Source organism: Scyliorhinus canicula, chromosome 18, assembly GCF_902713615.1.
Source record: "Scyliorhinus canicula chromosome 18, sScyCan1.1, whole genome shotgun sequence".
Taxonomy (NCBI): domain Eukaryota; kingdom Metazoa; phylum Chordata; class Chondrichthyes; order Carcharhiniformes; family Scyliorhinidae; genus Scyliorhinus; species Scyliorhinus canicula.
The window spans coordinates 22,727,856-22,748,626 of record NC_052163.1 but is presented as its reverse complement, the minus strand read 5'-3'; the positions used below and the strand labels follow the sequence as shown (position 1 = coordinate 22,748,626).

General features: G+C 44.8%; 1 protein-coding gene across 3 annotated transcripts in view; it reads right to left on the bottom strand.

The window, feature by feature from the left end:
- wipi1 (WD repeat domain, phosphoinositide interacting 1) overlaps window positions 1–20,433 on the bottom strand; it is a 92,334-nt gene extending 71,901 nt beyond the window's left edge. For all 3 annotated transcript variants that reach the window (XM_038777369.1, XM_038777367.1, XM_038777368.1), the window contains exons 1-2: window positions 20,239–20,433; window positions 7,135–7,217 (exon numbers count right to left, since the gene is read on the bottom strand). In XM_038777369.1, the coding sequence (XP_038633297.1) occupies window positions 7,135–7,217; window positions 20,239–20,312 (157 nt within the window). In that variant the 5' untranslated portion in view covers window positions 20,313–20,433. The remainder of the gene's footprint in view (window positions 1–7,134; window positions 7,218–20,238) is intronic.
- Between the last annotated feature and the right edge of the window lie 338 nt (window positions 20,434–20,771).

Sequence of the window (20,771 nt, the reverse complement as noted above, 5' to 3'; positions counted from 1 at the left end):
GCCGAATGCGCGACCTACCCCTCCATGGCCGCCACCGGAAGTCTCGTCACCGCTTCTTCAATGGCCTTGGTGAGATCTTTTCACAGTTGTTCCCTCTGCTGCTAGAATTCAGCTTTAATAAAGGCCCTCAAGTCAGCTTGAGGCCCTTAAGCTCACCCTTCCCTCGCCTGCATGCTGGAAGAGGCTTTTGTCTTTGCTGCAGCTTCAGCCAAATATTTCACTGTTTCTGCCGGGTCTGGTAACCAAGAAACATACCATTCCTGGGGAAAAGTACTCCTCCAACATTCACCTATGTCTTTTCATCAAAATTCCACCCATATTGATTAAAAAGAGCTCTTTTCTGTAACCTTGGGCAGGAGCTGCCTTGTGTGTGACCACTTACTCCATGGACCACACCGGAAGCCCCATCCTTGCCCTAGTTAAGTGCGTCCTGTATAATACTTTAAATTGAATTAGGCTCAACCGAGCACATGAGGAGGTGGAGTTGACCCTGTGAAGGGCCTCGCTCTAAAGCTCACTTGTAAGTTTAGGGCCCAATTCACTTTTCTATTTCACCCTCACCCCACCGAGCAGGGATGGATCTGACGAGAGAATATGGCCATACAGGACCGAAACAGACCCTTCGCCAGGGACAAAATCCTCTTCAGCAAGGAAAAAGGTGGCGCCAAAGGAAAGGAAGGAAAAGTCGTCCATGAGGAGTCGTGAACTTGAAAATAATGAGAAAGGCTGAAGCCTTATTCAATTAGATGCATCGGGTTTATCCACCAAATTCCCCTGGAAACCTGGTTGAAAAGACCAAGGACCCTGGCAGAAGCTACCTTATGTCTGACCTACTCCTAAATGCCACCTCCGAAAGTCTCCCCAACTCACCTCCGTGACTATGATTATGTCCGGCTGTTGCTTGACTGGCCTATGGACAACTATCCCAATTCTAGCGCAAACTCCAAAATATTAGAGAGCAGGACTTTGCAGCATTGACTGGGTGTGGGTGTGCCTTTGTCTTGTCCAGTGCCTGGGCTGTCTGGTTGTATTCCTCAGACCTGTTCGCAACAGTTTTGCATGGCTGTTTCAGAGGACAATTAAGAGTCAGCCACATTTAGCGGTTCTGGAGTTACAGATAGGCCAAACTGGGCAAGGGTGGCAGATTTCCTTCCCTAAAGGGCACTAATGAATAAGGCGAGTTTTCAGTAGTTACATGGTCACTATTACTGATAGAGCCAGCTTTCTAATTCCACGCGTATTTAATTAACTGGACTTAAATTCCCTAGTTGCCATGGTGGAATCTCAACTCATGGCTCTGCATCAGTAGGCCAGGTCTTTGGATTGCTAGTTCAGTACTGTAACCATTACCCGAGCAAATGTAGCTACAGATAGTTGAAACCTGCTGCCGGGGTGGGTGTGGTGGGGGGGGGGGGGGGGGGGGGCACGTGCTACAGGCTTCTGCAACCCCTGTTAATAGTAATCGGAGATTGCTCAGTGCACCATATCAGAATTCAAGGTACAAATCCCATCCCCATAGCTCTTCAAGTCACGACATGCTGGTTTATAAATACAGTCCAGCACACTGATGCCTCCGGAGTTGAGTTGTTGAATACCCCAGTTTAAAATTCTTTAGATTCTTTAAGGCTGTAATCCTAGTCACGGTTTATGCGCCGGAAAGTAGACAATACCACTTCTGAAACGAGAGTACAGGAAAGTTGTGCTGAAAGACAAGCTACCAAGAATGTTCCTGCAGGTGGTAAGCTGCTAATACAGGATCCAGAGCACACTATCAGATTTCTAATAACTCAGATAAAAGTCAGTTAAATTTACCCACAATAGGAGAAGGCACGCAAAATATTTACTCAAATGACACCAGAATGGGAGGTTATACCTAACAATAAAGACTGAGGACAAAAAAAAAGGATCTCCATTCTCTAGAAGAGAGGGGCTGAGGGGTGACCTAATTTCCGCCTTTATCATTGTGATCTGACAGTGTAGACATATAGAATATGCTTCCACTGGGATGCGAGCTCACATTGTCCGTGTAACTCATTAACTGTGGGATCAGCAGATGGATGTGAAACATCTTTCAGTTCTACTGAATAAATGGAGGGCTCCTTGAGAGTGGTCCAGGCAGCAGAATCTATTTTAGAAAGGTCAGAGCCCTGCTTTGACAAAGAGTCATCCAGACTCGAAACATGAGCTCCCTTCGCTTTCCACAGATGCTGTCAGTCCTGCTGAGATTGTACAGTATTTTCTATTTTGTTTCTATTTTAGAATAAATAGGCATTTGATGGCTGACACAGACAGGCTGGACCGAAGGGCTTCTTTCTGCTTTGTGCTGAAAAACACTATGACTCTATAACTGTTGCTTCAGAAAACTGATGGTCAGCTGTTGTATCATGGCTGTCACTGTAGGAGGTGAAGCGTTGACATCGGCTATGTGTACAGTGTCAAACACCCACCTCCTAGTTTGACGAGGTGGTTCAAAAATGGTTGGAACAATGGGATGGCGCAGAATGAACACATCTTGACTACTGCCAAGATGGCAGGCACTCTCATGGGTGCCTGGGCATGGTCACACACCAAATGTACATTGAGTGTTACGCCCAATGAGGGTTGCAGTAGATTTAATCTTTCAGATGTGGCACCCACAAAATCATGTCCGCAGTCAATGGTTCCTTGCATCAAGGGGAAATCGGATATCCTGGTGAAACCCTGTACTGGCTCCTGCTGCGTAGAAAAAAAATAGAACATACAGTGCAGAAGGAGGCCATTGGGCCCATCGAATCTGCACCGACACACTTAAGCCCTCACCTCCACTCCATCCCCGTAACCCAATAATCCCTCCTAACCTTTTTTTTGGTCACTAAGGACAATTTATCATAGCCAATCCACCTAACCTGCACGTCTTTGGACTGTGGGAGGAAACCGCAGCACCCGGAGGAAACCCACATCGGCACGGGGAGAACGTTCAGGCTCCACACAGACAGTGACCCAGTGGGGAATCGAACCTGGGACCCTGGCACTGTGAAGCCAAAGTGCTATCCACTTGTGCTACCGTGCTGCCTACTGCTACCGTGCTGCCCACAGAGAAGACAATGAAGAGCCTCTCCTGGTGTACAGTGCCTCTCTGACATTCCAGTAATGGATGGGTAACTGCAATACATTAGCAATGTTTGCTTTTCCAGTCTAAAAGGATTAGCTGGTGTAAAAATCGAAGGCGGTGGTGACCCTTGATGGCCATTGGAGGCATGATCCTTGCCATGCCTAGTGGCTGCAGTACTGGGTTGAAGTTGTGACATGATGCTGTGATACATGAGCTGAACGCACTGCTGCTGGCTGAGGTGCAGCTGGGCAAATGCTCGCTGAAGAACCTAGGTGAATACAGCTTCCTACTGTGAGCCATCTTCTTTCCTCTTATGAGAAGCTGACCTCTGCTCCATCTCCCTGTGATGCTACAGCTCAAGGGGTAACTGCAACAAAATCTCCCAAGACAGAGAGCAAGTGGTACAATTAGGGGTGTTTCAAGCACACACAACTGCTTCCATAGCTCCAACACCATTTCCTTCTGGACTTATCCAACTTCCGCAAACTCTTTCAAGCTTTCCATTAATTCTGCAGCAGCAGAAGATAGTGTAAAAGCACCTCAACTGTAAGTTGGATAGTGATCCCTTTATGTAGTGCTGATGTGGGTGTTTCCCGTGTAGCTAAAATCATGTCTTGAAAGGACAACATCAGCAAGGGTGGTAGGGTCTAAAGTGGCTGTTCAGGCATCAATTCGGCATCACATGATGACTTGAGTCACGATCTGCCTTCTCCACACACTTCAGACACCCATGCTGTCACCCTGCCCTGCGCACATGCCAATCAGTGCAGACCACGCAAAGTCATTGGAAGCGGGTCCCCAGCTTGACTGGCTCCCTTAACACGGCACTATCGGCAACACAGAGCCCAACTCTGAATAAGCCCATTAGTGATTTGGTGACACCAAGCTTCAGCTTTGAAACCTGAAGCTTGTGGAAGGAAGGAGGGACCGAGGGACACAGGAGTTCCACAGTTTGAAGACCTGAATGGTTAAGTGCAGAAAAATTATTTTAAGTCTTAATTTGAACTTTGGTTACATAAACAACAGTGGCTGCATTTTAAAAGCAATTAAGGTGAAGTTTGGGAAGTTTCTTGGGAGACAGGATCAGGCATTAATTACAAAATACTCTTTAATCCAGTGAGAACGCAGGAAGGGAATAAAAAGTATATGGGATGGTAACTCAGGAGAACTGGCAAACATTGATGTCTGGTTCTGTGACTTGCTTATTGATGGTGATTGGAAATGTTCCCCTTGTAAGTGCATGCTTGGCTGCATAAATTAAGCTACAATGGATTCCTGTGCATCTCATCGCGTACTTGGCATTGGAATAGGCACTTACTGTTCCCTCCGAGGATTCTGAGTAATTCTGATTAAACTGTACTTGTCAGTCTTCAAACAAGAAATGAACAAGTACTTATTCTAAGCTGTCAGTGACCTTCCCTGAAATCACTTCCTTTGGTTCAGTGTCCATTACATCTCTGTGAAGCATTTGGGGTGTGTTCTATCTTAGAGGCACCTTGTAAAGGCACGTGCGCAGCTGACATGAGCAGAGGTCAGAATAAAAGTCATCACTCGGTCATTGCCCCATCTCTAAAACCATACTTGCATTCTAAGTATGCTGAAAGTATGAATTGAATGACGTTTGAGATTTCTTCATGGGACGTCTGAGTGACATTTTTGGTTGCTGTTCTGACTCAACTCAGTCTAATCATCTGGAATAAGAAGATGTCAGTGGAAGGCAAAATCAACAGCTTGGCAAGTGAGAGGAGGCATTTGAAATAGATATGGATCGGGCTTCCACTCTTCCCAGACTTGTCGCATGGTTAGCAGAAACACAGCCTGGATTGGCCCTGAAATTAGGGTGTGCGCATGTTGGTCGGTGTCCGTGTCCCCCGCGTGCAGCAAGTGATTAGAAGATCAAAGGGAGGGATTTCCAGTGACGACGTGGGAGAGCAGGTCGCCCCGAAGGTGGCACCTGCCATGGTCCCAGCATTTTGAAACCTTGTGTCTGTTTTTTTCGGGAGATTTTAGGTTCTAAACCACTAGCTTGACGTGGCTGGTGACAGAGGAATGTCAAAATCCTCGGCGAAAGAGGCCACGGGAAAGAAACCCCTGGCTGGTAGCCTGGCAAAAGAATCTGGGGGAGAAAAGATGGCTGAGGTGGCCGCACCCATCACACTAGAAACATTGCCTGGGATGATGGCACAGGAGTTGGAGAAGTCTGACAGCCAGATGGATGGCCAATTTGAGCAGCAAGTGAAGGAAATTAAAGAGTCGTTTAAAGCCACCATCGAGGAGGCGTTGAGCCCGATATGTGAGCGGCTGGGCAAGACCATCTAAGATGTGGAGGAGCAAGGGAAGACACTGAAGGGCGTGGAGGAGGCCTTGTCGAGGCACAAAGGTCAGTTTGCCTTGTTGGAAGCCGAGATGTTACTCATGGCGGACAGGAATAAGGGCCTGAAGGCCAAAGTTGAAGATCTGAGTAACAGGTCTAGGTGCATGAACCTCAAAGGTGGTGGGCTTGCCGGAGGGAGTGGAGGGCCCCGAGACCAACCGAGTACTTTTCAGAAATGTGTTCTCAATTGGTTGGAGGGGATGATGTGTTTTCCGCTCTGGAATTGGACAGGGCACACCGGGTTCTGCAGCAAAAGTCACGGTTGAGCAAGCTGCCGCGGGCAGTGATCGTCCAATTTCACAGTTACCAAAGGAACAAGCGAATCCTGGAGTGGGCCAAGAAGAATCGGCGCATCGTCTGGGATGGGCACATGGTGCACATCTACCAGGACATCGGTACCAAACTGGTAAAGCAGCAGGCGGCCTTTAATAAGACGAAGGTGGTTTGAGGAGGGCTGCTGGAGTGCTGTGTGTGTGAATGTTGGGTCGTGGAGACTGTAAATATTGCAATAGAGTGTGTTAGAACATTGCTCTTTTTCTTGGAGGCTGATGGGGAGGCCTCTTTTCTGAGGCCAAGGTCATGGGGGATGGTAAAACGAGGGCATTGATATGGTAATGGGGGGGGAGGGGGGGGGCAAGAGGAGCATGGTAAGGATGCTGGGATTTGGACAAGGGAGTAGGGAGGATGCGCTTGGGGGATGGGGTTGTCGGACTTTCTTTTTAGCGAGGCTTGGGGGGTGGGGAGGTGGCGGGACATCTGGCTAGCACTAAGAGGTAGGTTAGTGAACAGGAGTGATGTGGGGGAGGAGCTGTGACTGGCTGGGCCAATTTGGCGAGGCTCAATGAGTCTAGGATGTTTGTATGGGAGGGGGAGCGGGTTAGTTGCGGCGGCAGGCAGTCTGCTGACATTGAGGGGGGGGGCGCGTTTAGGGAGCTAACAGTGAGGAGTTTTTTTTGTCTCACACGTTGGGTGGGGCAGGTGACCATCTTAGGTGGACCTAGGAACTGGTGGACGCATCACAGTGGTATTGGTTGACTCGAGGGTGAGGGGGCCCCGGCAGAGAAGTTAGTCACCTGGAATGAGCAAGCCCTGGGGGTACCAGTAAAGAGGGCAAAGTGTTTTACAAATTTAAAGAGGCTGAGAGCCGACGTGGTGTTTTTAGTGGCTGCAGGTAGGGCTGCTATCAGGCTTGGGGTTATTTTGTGAGGATTGAGAGCCATATAGGAGTATCTAGAACATTTTTTTGTTTAAGAATACCCAAATCAGAGTACCCAATTATTTTTTTTCCAACAAAGAGGCAATCCACCTACCCTGCACATCTTTGGGTTGTGGGGTTGAGACCCATGCAGACATGGGGAGAATGTGCAGACTCCGCACAGACAGTGAGCCAAGCCGAGAATCGAACCCGGGTCCCTGGCACTGTGAAGCAACGGTGCTACCGTGCCGCCCACTTTTTCAAAGTGTCTCCACTTCTTTGCCTATGTACATATAAGTCTGACCAATACACAAAACATTAATATTGTCCCATAAATAAATCTAGAATTGTGTTATTTCATATGCCACGAGTGTTAGAAATTTACAGAAGATCCCTCAAAACAAAAAGCCTGATTAAAATGGCAATTGTATTCAGTGTCCCAAGGTTAATAACTTTTAAAGAACTATGACTCACTGCATTTGTAGATTTCCTCCAACCTGTCCACTGATGACAATGAGAAAAGTTTATAACCAGAGTTTGTACCAACTGCCAGAGATCTGTAAAACAAACAAGCAAAACAATGCTAAGAAAGCAGATTAACAGGGAAGGGCAAATTCCTCTCATCTCCGTCATAACATCTTTGGTACAGAATTGGCAATTATCATTCTTTTTTTTATCAAACAATTTTATTGAGGTATTTTTCGGCATTGTAAACAGTTACAGATAACAACAAACTAAAAAGCAAAAATCTACTTGAAATCAATACTTCAATCAAACCATACTGCACAAGCCCGCTCCTCTCCTATCGACGCTACCCGCCTATTTATCCTTCCTACTCTACACTAATCTCCCACCCCCCCCGACATTCACTCTCCCACGAAGAAGTCGATGAATGGTTGCCACCTTCGGGCGAACCCCAGTACAGATCCCCTCAAGGCGAACTTAATTTTTTCCATACCCAGAAAACTTGACATGTCCAAAAGCCATAGCTCGGTCTTCGGAGGTTTTGAGACACTCCATGCCAGCAGTATTCGTCGCTGGGCTATCAGGGAAGCAAAGGCCAGAACCTAGGCCTCTTTCTCACCCTGGACTCCCGGGTCTTCCGAAACCCCAAAAATTGCCACCCCTGGACCCATCACCATCCTTGTTTTTAGCACCCGGGACATGATCCCCGCAAATCCCTCCCAGTACCCCCTAAGCTTAGGACATGCCCAAAACATGTGAACGTGGTTTGCTGGTCCTCCCCCGCATCTAGCGCACTTGTCCTCTACCCCAAAGAATTTGCTCATCCAAGCTACCGTCATGTGGGCCCGGTGAACGACCTTAAATTGAATCAGGCCGAGCCTGGCACATGTTGCGGTTGAAGGCAATTATCATTCTTTCATTCCAATTTCACTCTATATTACTGTTGAGATGCAGGAGTTCTTGGGATCCTTTTTCATTGTGTGGGATCTTGACTTGTACCATGACACATCAGGTCAGCGTGCACTGGTTAACACTTCGGACCTTAATATTACTGGCACTGCTATTCCTACTCAGACCACCCAGTCATACATATTTATCTGGTTTTAATACCACTACAATTATCAATACTGAACCATTATTGAATCAGCAACATTCCCAAACCAACATGTATATCTGATAATTGTAATGATATGTAGACAGCCATGTAACTAAAGGGTTAATCACAACACTTGTGGCATTACCACTCGAGGGTACCACCAGATCACACTATATAAATGAGCTCCCAAAGGATCTTGGTCTCTTTCCACACAGGAGTACCTAGACAGCAGTAATATAGTATAGATAGATCACTGCCTAGAATCACATATTGTTCAAATACAGTTTATTTAGTTATATCTCATTCCTTTATTTCTAGAGTTGGTTCAGTAGAGTGACGAACTCATTTATTAGTTTTATCGTTACTTAATAAATGTTTACTTTGCATCAAAGATTCGTGTATTCTTCAATATCATCTGCAACCAGTAACAACAGATATTACTTTAGCCAAGTAACACAGCAATGACAACTCATACCAGTATTAAAACAGATCCACTGCTTGTAGTCCTGATACCATGGTTACTTTTTATTCTTTTGTGGAATGTAGGCATCGCTGACAAGTCCAACATTTGTTGCCCATCCTGTCAATGCCAGCTATATAGGCTGCACATCCCAACAATTGGCTGATCGAATCAAACAGTATTTTTCTTTGCTTGTCTGTAAGAATATAGACTGTACTCAACTGATTTGCACTTACAAAACCCAAAACAAAACGTCTGTTAGATACTGTTCTCCAATTGGGCCTCACCTGCTGAACAATTCTGAGTGCACTGATCAGTACACCAACAACCAATTTTAGATAATTAGTGAAGCTCATACTTGGCTCCTTCACTTTTGCTAGAAGTGACATTCAGTCCCACAGAAGAGCCCTTCTTGAATTCCTCAGAAGCTTGGGAAGCCTTTAGTTTCCTGTTACTTTCGCCACGTTAATGCCGCAAGCAGAGTGGACTTGCCAACCAATCAGAACCATTTCACCATATAAATTATTGCGATTGTTTGAAATTTGGTATTCTGGTATTTGTCCTAATAAGTGCAAGATGAAAAGCTTTGATAAATATGACTGAAAAGTGAAACATGTTAAGTTCTGTACCACCAAGCAACTGTTATTACCTTCCAAATTGCTGGTTTTCTTTCTTTCTTTATAAAGGAGGAAGTTGCATGAGACAAATTTGTTCAGAAGTAAAAGACAAAGACATAAGACAGGAAGTGCTAATTCATAAGCAAGTGACGTACACACGTGTAGCATTACTATACTAGTGAATCTCGCATGGCATGGCTCAGTGCAGATGTAGGATCGGATCCCCTCCAACTAGACTTTAGGAAATATGGAAAAAAAAACAAAACCCACAGGCAGTGTAAATAAAAGCTATATTTCAACATAAAACATACAAGAGACAGGGGTTAATTTCAGACATTTCAACATCGCACCAGAACTATTAAAGGACCAAAAATGGGGACATTATCACTACAGCGGCAGGCAATAACTGGCATCAGATAACCTAATCAGGAAACTGAGGAGGGCACTGTTACCACCAAACTGTCCCAGCCAACACACAACAGTATTCATTGTCAAGGAAGAAAGAGGCTGTGACAAACATATCAACTTTGGAGCTGGAGATACCTCACCTGAACTTTTTTTTTTGTTAATGAAAATAACATCAACACAGTGATTCTGTCTGGTCCAGGGCGTGCAACAGGCTAAAAAGATTGAAAGGTGGTTAGCATTGACCATCAGCGGGATAGGTTCAAGAAATGTGTTTATGATATCCTGGTATACAAAGGACAAGATCAAAAGGTTTGGCACTGCAGTCAAAGGGAGGGGGGGGGGGGGGGTTGTCAGGAGCGGTCAACCTGGCTCAGGACCTACAATTCATACCAGATGGGGATTGTAAGTCATCAGCCAAATCTGAAGGATATTAGGGGGAGGGGTGTATCTAGGTTAAAATTGAGGAAGGTTTCGGGCAGCAACTTAGGGTTTAGCCAGTGTTTTTTCAGTAGAGTCTTCTCCAACAAGTCATGTGACTTTGTGCGTTTAGGTGGGATTTAAATCAGACAAACCAATTTGAGGTATTGTGTTGTCTAATTTACACTAGTTTAGAGCTCTTTGTAGAAGGTTTTTATTTTTCAAAAAAGTAGTAACAAGTTTGCGGTTGAGCCACAACCTGTCTGTGTAATTACTGCCCTTTCTCAAATCCTAAAGCCAAGAACCAACCTGAGGGGAAATAGAAGTGGGAACCATGCCATGGCTACCCTGAAGCATCAGCCCAGATTTTGTGCTCAAGCCATGGAGTAAGACTTGAAGTTACAAACTTGTGAATCCCAGGCTACCAACTGTGGCACAGCAGACACTCTTAGGAAGTGTCAGATAAGAACCTGCAACTATTCCAGCTCCAGGAGTTTGTATTCCTAAATTCCTGATGTTCTTTAAAAAGTATAACATAGGAATTTGAATAACTCTCAAATTGTTCCCAAAGGCACTGCAGTCACGGTTGTGTCTTACACGGTTTTCATATATTGTGAAGAGGTAAATTCCAGAAATAATTCAGCATATTTTATGATGGCACTTCATTACAAAAAAGCATTTTGGTCTGCCTTCTAAACTTACAAATAATTTTCTGAACTTTAATTCAATTCATGAATTTACAAGCAGTTACAATTATTTGAATTCTGCTAGGGACATTTGAGCAATGGCTGTTAAGGGACAGGACAATTTGCCAGCTAAATATCACAATTATCCACAAGCAATATCAGAGAAGTTCCAGTCACGAACCACAGTTCATGCTAGTATTGTTGAATTTGATACAGGTGTAATCTGCAATAAAAATATACAGACTTAAGTCACAACTACTTACATACTATCTATCATTATGGAGTCTACATTACTATTACACAGTTCAACATTTCAGTGTGGTTGCTAAACCATCCAAATATTTTGATTAGAAGATAAACTTTTATTATACCTTTACAGCAGGATGACTATAATCACTTGACATCTACTCATCTGATGTTGGCTCAAAGAAAATTACTATTTTCCAGGCAGTCCAGTGCACGCAGAAAAAACACTGAACTAAACTAACTCCTTGTGGTTTTTAGTTGTGCCAGCAAGCATCTGAAGCCCATAATAAACTCTGCAAACAACTGATCTGGTTTGGGATCTCCTTGACCATAAGTGAAAGGAAGAAATCTGGGAGCTAATTAGTTACACTGCCAGATTCTAAATACCTATTAACTCCAATATCAATGCCCGACCTCGACATTTGGGAGCCTCCTGCCAAGAACCTTCATAAAATCTTCGCTACTGGGTCACAAAAATAAGCAATGGATCAAGACCCTTCTGAAACCTGGGAAGGAATATCCCCTTAGTGTTAGTAACACAAAAGACGATATATTTATAGTTGACAACTTTTGATCAGAATAGAGTTGTTAAAATGCATATTTGCAAATTATAGAAATTGGGCATGATCAAGAGAAGGATATTTTATGATTAGACCAAATGATTGAGTGATATGATTTTTAACTTTGGTGCAATGTTGCAGCAAATATCTCACAATCAGTGCCTCCATTCGCTGGCACTTTTATTAGAAGGGTGTTTCTCAGTGTACTGTCCCTAGCCCCTAACTCTCCAGGAAGTTAAGGAAGGCCCTGCTGTTATTGAAAGTGGTTGAGCAAATTTGCATTTATGTATCACCGTCCCTGGACATCCCAAAGACGTTTATAGATAACGAATTACTTGGTGAACAACAGTCACTTATTTAAGCTAACACAACAGCCAGATTATACAGATCAAGAATCTACAAATACCAAATAAATGAGTGACCAGATAATCTGCTTATGCTGGTGCTGAAAGACAGAAATGTTGGTCAAGGTCTCAAACAGTCCCAGAGATATAATGCAGATATGTGTCTTCCAAGAAGCCGCCTTCGCCTCTTCTTCGGTGATCACTTACTAATGAGTATGACTGTCCACCAAACTCCGTGCTAATGGTAATGGGCACCGTTGGTGCTTACATGGCTGATGAGCCTGATCCTAGAGCCGCACATTCAACCGCACACTTGGCAGATGATTCCAGGAGGTGGGATTGGTCCTTCAACTCTGGATCACTGGTATTGTGTTCTTAGGCTCCTTTCCCAGCCTCCTCTTGCCGTCAGGTGTCCTCGAAGAATTGTGTCCATTCCATCAGGAGGTTCCTCCAAGTAGCTCTCTTCTGAGCAAGTGTCTCCCAGGTGTTGACCTCTATGTCACATCTCTTCAGGCAAGCCTTCAGGGTGTCTTTGAAGTGTTTTCTTCATCCTCCTCTTGTTCAGAAGCATTCCTCAAGCTAGGAAAAGCAGATTTGCTTTGGCAGGCAGGATTCTGACATCCTAAGCACATGGCCGGCCCAGCGGAGTTGGTTTCAGATGATCATGGCCTCGTGCTGGAGCTCTTGGTTCCTTCAAGGACACTGACGTTAGTACGCTGATCCTCCAAGCTAATGCGGAGAATCCGCCTCAGACAACGTTCATGGTACCTCTCGAGGGCCTTCTGCACATAGTCAAAGTTTCTGAGCTGTATAGAAGATTTGGGAGGACGAGCCCTTGTACATCAGGGTCTTGGTGCCAGCACAGATATCGCAGTCGTCAAAGACTTTCATCCTGAGACATCCAAAGAAGGCGCTCATGGATTGGATATAATGTAGGATCTCCGACTTAATGTCAACCTTAGAGGAGAAATGACTCCCCAAGTCTGGGAAATGTTCAACATTTGGGAGAGCTTCTCCATTGATCGTCCTGGGAGGGAGAGACCGGATCTTACCCTGGGCAGATTAGTAAGGATTTGAGTCTTCTGGAGGTCGAGGCAGAGACCGATTCTTTGGTATGCTTCCGTGAAGGTGTCAAGCAAGGCTTGGAGATTCTGTTCTGAGAGAATGGAGATGGTGAGTCATCTACATACTGAAATTCCATGAGCAATGTCAGTGACATTTTCTTCTTGAATTTCAACCGGTTAAGGTTGAAGATTCTTCTGTCCATCCTGTAGACAATATCCACTCCACTGGGAAGTTTGCTTTTGACATTGCTCTCAGGATAAACAGAATGCTTAAGCCTCTCCACCGCGGTAAGGTGACAATCCAAGGAAAGGTCCAAGAAGCCACATGGCGAACAATGCGCCACTTCCTCAGTATTGCAGTAAAGTATCAGCCTGGGTCACTTACTCAATTCCGAAGTGGGGCTTGCACACAATCTTCTAATTCAGAGATGAGAGCATTGTAAGCTGATTATTGTACGAACTGGCTCTGTTCTTCGCTATAGTTAGGTAAATTAATTAAAGCTTGTATATTTGAGTTATTTTGGGTTTTTTTAAACAGTTGCTGAACTACAAACACAGGAATGAAAAATGACTGAGGAAACAACCTGAAACTATTTTTATAAAGAAACATAGTTTTAAATAAGTTATTAATAATTATTATTCCATTCCTATTAACTGCAAGTAACTTGTCTGGCATCAGGTAGAGTACATTGGAGATATTAAGAAATAAAAATAATCTGGAAGTGGATTGACAAATCCCAGGAGGCAGGTTATACAATTTAAGATCACCAGCAAGACTGAGTTTGACAAAGTTAATGATTTAAAATACTGTTCTGGATAATTTCTTTGGCGACAATTTAATTTTTTTGTGCCATCCTAATGAATAGAAAATCGAGTATTAACAAAACTGAAGTAACAGTTTTACCCGACATGAGAGAAATAAATTACATGGATTTGGGTATGAAATAAAAACAGGAGCGGCACTTTAAAAGAACCTTCAGCTCAACTCATCAGATTGTTATGAAGCCGTCCTTTATGAAAAAATGACTGAATTATTAACTGGCTAGAAATCAATGAGTTTGAAAACTATTGAAACAGAAAATTAAGATGACAGGTGACTTTTGTAATTTCTGCAGACTCGGATTTCTGGAGTCTGTGGAATGTTGATAATTAAATGACCCTGGTGGAGTGCCCTGCCTTGAACAGGCATACTGAGTCAAAAACCATCTGTAGAAACTTTACAAAACTCAAATTTCCCCAAGCTTAAAACTGAAAATAAAAAGTTGCAGAGAAACTAGTTCATCACAAGTTGGTGTGAATAGTCATCATCCATTCCACATTATGTAGCCATGGCTTCTAGCTCCAAATGATTTATGTGGACGATGGAAGGCTTCATTAGGTAGTCACCTGATTGAAACTGACTTCAGATAACCATTCTTATCTACTCCAAGCCCCAGGGGAGAAACAAGTCAGTCTGGAAATAAGCAGGACAGAAGATCTTTGTTCGGGTCTCCCCTCGCCACCTATTTTTACCATCCCGAATCCAATCTGCTGTTTTCGACAAGAAAAATATTTCTGCCTGGAGCATATGCAAAGAACTCAACCCAGCAGCTGGTATCTCTAGAACAGATAAATCGTCTTCTACGTCTTTAAACTGCCTCAACGCCGAAAGGAGAATGACTGAGCTCAGCTTGGATCAACCCAAGTCGCCAACCAATGAGAACCGTATCATATTAATCTTCACTGGGCTTGAATATTCTCTTGCTCTATCCTGCCACTTTGTCATATAATTTTGTATGCAGACACTTGAACATGTGTGTACATGCGCATGAAAGTTGGGGCATTTTTAATGTTTTCCCTAGACCCGGTTAAGCATAATAAATGCTATCCTCTTCTCTTTTCAAGAAGTGCAAGAAAATCCGCCTGTTTATGTATTTGTTCTCCATGTGCCCGTGTGGGTTTCCTCCGGGTGCTCTGGTTTCCTCCCACAAGTCCCGAAAGATGTACTGTTAGGTAATTTGGACATTCTGAATTCTCCCTCTGTGTACCCAAACAGGCACCGGAATGTGGCAATTAGGGGTTTTTCACAATAACTTCATTGCAGTGTTAATGTAAGCCTACATGTGACAATAAAAATGATTATTCTACAGTCACTGCACATAAACAGCTAAATACTTATATCCTCTTTAAAAGAAACTATTTTACTTAAGTGAGTACTGGAAAGAAGGGGAGCCATTCCACCTCTCCTCATCTGATCGTAACAAGATGTTTTCAATGAAACCACTTGTTACTTCCTCCACACCCAATCTAAGCAGTATGGCCGTATGACCTATATTGGACCTCTTTACATCTTTGCTTGCCAATTTCCACATCCCCTGCCCTTCCTCCCACCATCACACATGCCACTCTTCCCAAACAAACACACAGACATGCTCTCCTCATTCGAAACCGTCTTGGATGCTACTAACGTAGTTTCTTGATCACGTTTCTAGGATGTACACAAAAGCGGTGCCTCAAGGCCACTCTTGCACCATTCAAATTGGGAGGAGCAGGACTCAGTCGTGATGACGAGTGGCAAGAAAGCAGAAAAGCATCAAAGCACTCATGAGAGGGTTAGCAAAGTGAGGGTCAATGCTGGTCTGAGCAGTGAAAAAGCAGAGATTAACTTCATTCAACAAGTCAAAATAATCTTACTTGCAATTGATCAGCATCTAAAGCAAATAAAGTACAGGCGTGTAATAGTATTTTGATATTTCAAAAGATCCAATAGCAGCTCACTGTTGAAAAAAAACTCAATAATAATTGGTGCTATAAGTAAGCCAGTCAGGCAAAAACTTGTACATTATACTAGACTCCTTCAACCCACTTTAACGCATGGTTAGGTGGACTAAGATAGGCAAAATACCTATCACAAACATATTTCAGATTACAATTAAGCTATTTTAATTATCTATAGTTTAATAACCTACAGCTCAAGATAATATCCCTTTCAAAGGGGGCCATGAGATTTGGGAAATTTGAGCAGCACCAGGCATGAAATTCAAAGGAATTTTCCACTTTGGCTTTCCAGCCACCACCCAATGTTAGTGTTGCTATTTCAGATGAAAATTGTGATGCCCTGGCTGTTGTAAGGATCTGCAATACAGCTAACTGTGTTGTTGACTATGCTACTCATATTTACATAATGTGCATATTCGTGCAGAGCAATGTAAATGAGCAGTTAACAGAAACAGTTTTTATTTAACTTGCAAAAATCTGCAGAAATTGGTGTTCAATTCCCACTGCTCTTTCAACTCATCACTGCTGAAATCTGTATGATTGGATTTATCCAGGACCAGTGTTAAACTGGGATATAGGGAAGCCCTGGTGCAGTTAAATTGGGCCAGAGATCATGCCTGAAGTATTCTTTCAGTTTCCTTACCTATGAAAGGATATACTTATCTTTGAATAGATGCAAAGTTTCACTACAACAACTTGCCTTTAACCTAATGTGATGAATGTAAAAAATTGTTGTTTTTTTTTCAATAATGCGATTAACTGGATGAAGACGCATACAGACATTGTGACTGCTAGAGCTGTGATTAAGGTTTGTAAAAGTGAGGTAATCATTCATTTGCAAGTGAAGTGTTCTGCTAAGAGATCTTGAGAACCATTTACTTGTTTCCAGATAGCTAACTAATGGAATATTTTTTACATTTGAAGGGCACCTGGGGTGGAAATAATTTATATGGGATATTGTGTTTGGCCTTGGCTAAACCAATCAAGAGACATTCCTTGTGCTTTGGATACAGATTATGTAGTTAACGGAGGAGCCAGGTCTGTCTGAAAAGTCAGTTGGTCCTAGAACTCTCATCTGAATAGTGTTGTTTTCAGTTTGGTCCTGAAAGGTTCTCTCTCCACTCTGCACAGAGAAAAACAAGTAGAAACCTAGTTGTTAACTTTATTCATGAGTGGTATTTGAAATATGCTGGTTTGCTTCATTGTAATATAGTGGTAGGTTTGGGAAGTAAGGTAAGTTGTAACTGTAAACTGTAAAGCTATTTCTTTGTTACTCATGTGGTTAATTCTGCGCTTAAATTTAAGTTTCTTTTTACCTAAAAGATACCCATGGGCCAGTGTTATCATTCCTGTGGTCCAGTAGCATTTCCTCAGTTTTACAAATTGCAAATAGTTGGGCTCTCATGCGGGATCCGCACAAAAATAAAATTTCCCACAATGCTTCATTATAAAACAAGATATGAAGTCTAGTCACATAAAGAAATATTGACGCAGATGACCAAACCCTTGATCAGAGGTTGGTTTCAAGGCCGTCTTAAAGGGAAAAAGTGATGCGGAGAGGCATGACTATCAACGGTAGTGTGATTAAAATTGGAGTACCCAAAAGGCAGAAGTAGAGGAGTGCAGCTATCTCTGAGGATTGTTGGGCTAAAGAAAATTACAGAGAGGGAGGGGACGAGGCCATGCAAAAATTTGAAATCAACATTTATTTTTAAAGAAGTTTTACTTAAATCGGAAGCAACTGGAGGCCATCAACCATAAGAACAGTAGGTAAATGGGACTTGGTATGAGTTACGACTTGGGCAGCTAAGATTTGGATGACTTCAAGTTTAGAGGTTACAACACGACAGGCCAGTCAGGGGTGTGTTGGAACAGTCAGGTCTGGACAAAGGCTGACTCCTGGGGTGGGGGGACTGTACTATGGGGAGTTTGGCTGGATCTCGGCCTAGTATGGCAACTGCTCGGCCTTAAGAAAGTACAGGGAGTCATGAACACAGCCCAGTCCATCACACGAACCCGCCTCCCATCCATTGGCACTGTCTTCACCTCCCACTGTCTTGGGACAGCAGGCAGCATATTCAAAGACCACTCCCATCCAGGTTATTCTCTCTTCCAACTTCTTCCATCGGGAAGGAGATACAGAAGTTTGAGAACATGCAGTAAAAGGTTCAAAAAGAGCTTCATCCCCGCTGTTACCAGACTCCTGAATGACCCTCTTATGGACTAATTTGATCTCTTCGCGTAGATAGAATTTACATTGCAGAAGGAGGCTATTTGGCCCATCAAGTCTGCACCAGCCCTTGGAAAGAGCACACTACTTTTGCTGTGGAGGAAACCACACCTAAAGATTCCTTTCATACAAAAAGCACATCTTCTCTCCTGAGTAGTACTACACTCTGTATGCTTCACCCATTGCCTGTACCTACGTATTTATATTGCGTATTTACGCATGTCCTATGTTTTTTCATGTATGGAACAAACTGTATGGACCGGACACAGAACAATACTTTTCACTGTACCTCAGTAAGCATGACAATAAAACAAATTCAAACTCGATTGACCGAATGAAGTTTAGAAAACGAGAGATGCTCTCACTGAAATTCTTTTGAGGGGTTCAACTGGGTAGATGCTGAAAGGCTGACTCCTCCCTGAAGATCTGGAATTAGGGGCGCGATTCTCCAAGCCCCGCAATAGAGAATCGCTGCAACCGCGCCATGACGCCGGCGCGCAATTCTCCAAGGTGCGGAAAATCACCGCCATTTTCACCAGCGGCGTTCACCCCTGGTCATTGCCGGTGGGAACTCTGCACAAAGGGTCGGGGGGGGGGGGCGGTCTGTGGGGCGGGGAACAGCACACCTTCACCGGGGGGGGGGGCCTCCAATGGCCTTTGGCCCGCGATCGGGGCCCACCAATCGGCAGGCCGGCCTCTCCCCCCTCCGGGCCTACTTTGTTGCACGGCTGGCCCCTGACCCCCACGCCATATTGCGTAGGGGCCGGCGCGCTGAAGAAGCCCCTTGCGCATGCCTGGGTTGGCACAGCCCAACTGCACATGCGGGGGTTGGCACGGCACCCATTTGGCACCAGGAAAGGAGGCTGGAGCGGCGTGAACTGCTCCAGCGGCATGCTGGGCCCCTGTGGGGGACAGAATCGGTCATCCCCACGCCCATTTTGTGCTGTCGTGAAACGCGACAGCGCTCACAACTGCACGAACACTTGGTCTCCATTTTGGAGAGTCGCCCCCATAGTTTCCAGATTAGGGCTCAGCCATTTAGGGCTCAGACAATGAGGAAGTTCTTCACTCTAAGGGCTGTGAATCTTTTATATTCTCCAGCCCAGAGGAATGTGGTTGCTCAGGCATAGAGTATATTCAAGAACGAGACCAATAAATCCTTGGGTACAATCAGCCATGATCTTACTGTATGGTGCAACAGGCCTCTGGAGCCTTTTGGCTAAGTAATGCTCCTATTTCTGACACTCGGTGAAAGTGAATGAAGGTTCTAGGTTCAATCCATAGTTTGCATTTTGCTGTTATCGGCAGGGATAGTGGGCAAGATGCTACAACAGTCTCGCTGCACCTGGAGCGGGGGAGAATACATCCGCCTAGATTCCATTCCTGGCCATTATCTTGCGATTCCTGCAAGTGGTTGGTAGGCAAGGACTCGGCCAGCCCGTAGAACCCACGGTGGAATAGCTCACCAGTGCTCATTAGGCTTATAAGTAACAGTAAGTAATTGAGGGGCCCAAATGAATATTGACCTGTACTGAACGATAGTTCATTCGTGTAAAGGCCTGAAACAGAAGGGCAAGAGGGACTCAGGGCAGCTGCACCCTGCAGATAATTGTCAGATATGATGAATTTGATGTCACCTACATGAGGTCTCAGAGTGCAATGAGACGGGCAATATGAAAGTTGTGGAGGAAACCATACCTAGAGATCCCTTTCATACATAAAGTGACAACTGAACTGTGCATTTTAAAGAAATGAAAGTTGGCATATTTTATTAGAACCTTGAGCAGTGAAGAAAAAGCCATCCCTTGACTGAATTTCCCAACTTGGGCACAATGTGGGTCCATTGCCAAAAAAGGCAATTTTTAAAAAACTGTTTAAAGTAGCAATTTTTATTTTACTTTCGTAATTTGTGAGGCACTGGGAGGTTATTGCGACCGGTTAACGGGCCATTCGGACGATAGTTCATCACCTGGATGTTTGTGAACGGTAAAATCCAACGGGCTAACGGTGGAAATAAAAAACAACCCGTGGGCAGGCACGGGATACCCAGGACAACTGGCGGTCGACAAACTCCCCACCCACATCTTTCCGCGATGCAGCCCAGTTCCAAGCAGGATGCTGCTGGACCTCCCCCGCCAAGCTGCACAGGGGGAGGGAAGTTCTCCAAGCCGCTTGGTAAACAATTCTAAAGACAAAAGCCGCTCAGCGGGAACCGGCCCGTTCCTTACGTGCAGTCCTGATTGAAGGAGGCGCAGAGAGGGGCGATGCTGGCTCCCTCCCCGCCGGCATCACTGTGGCTCATTGTGGGCGCTCCGCATCCGAGCCTCGGCTCTGCGCCCGCTCTAAGCGGCGACTCGCTGCAGCCGGTCCGTCCCCATTCAGCCCCTCTAATCACCCACCCCGAGCCCCAATTAATTCCCCGGAGCAGCTGTCAGCGGCCCACCTCTCCTTCCACTCCCATTGGCCGACGGGGACCCTGACGTTGAGGGGGGATTGGGGGCGGTCCTCCCTCCAGCCCCGCCTCCCTCCAGCAGGGCTGAATCCTATTGGCTGCCCTCCTCCCTTGGTTACTTTCCTCACCGGTTGCAGTCGCTGGTTTCCGTGTTGCCGAGTAAGAGCTTGGCCATTGGTCCGGTTCTCAGCCCATCAAATGTCCATCCGCTTACTCCGTTCATCCCTCCTCCCCCCCACCCCTCTTTCTGCTCCTCCCATGGTGGAGTAAAGGTTGATGTGTGTGAGCTACGTGGTCAGATGCTGTCTA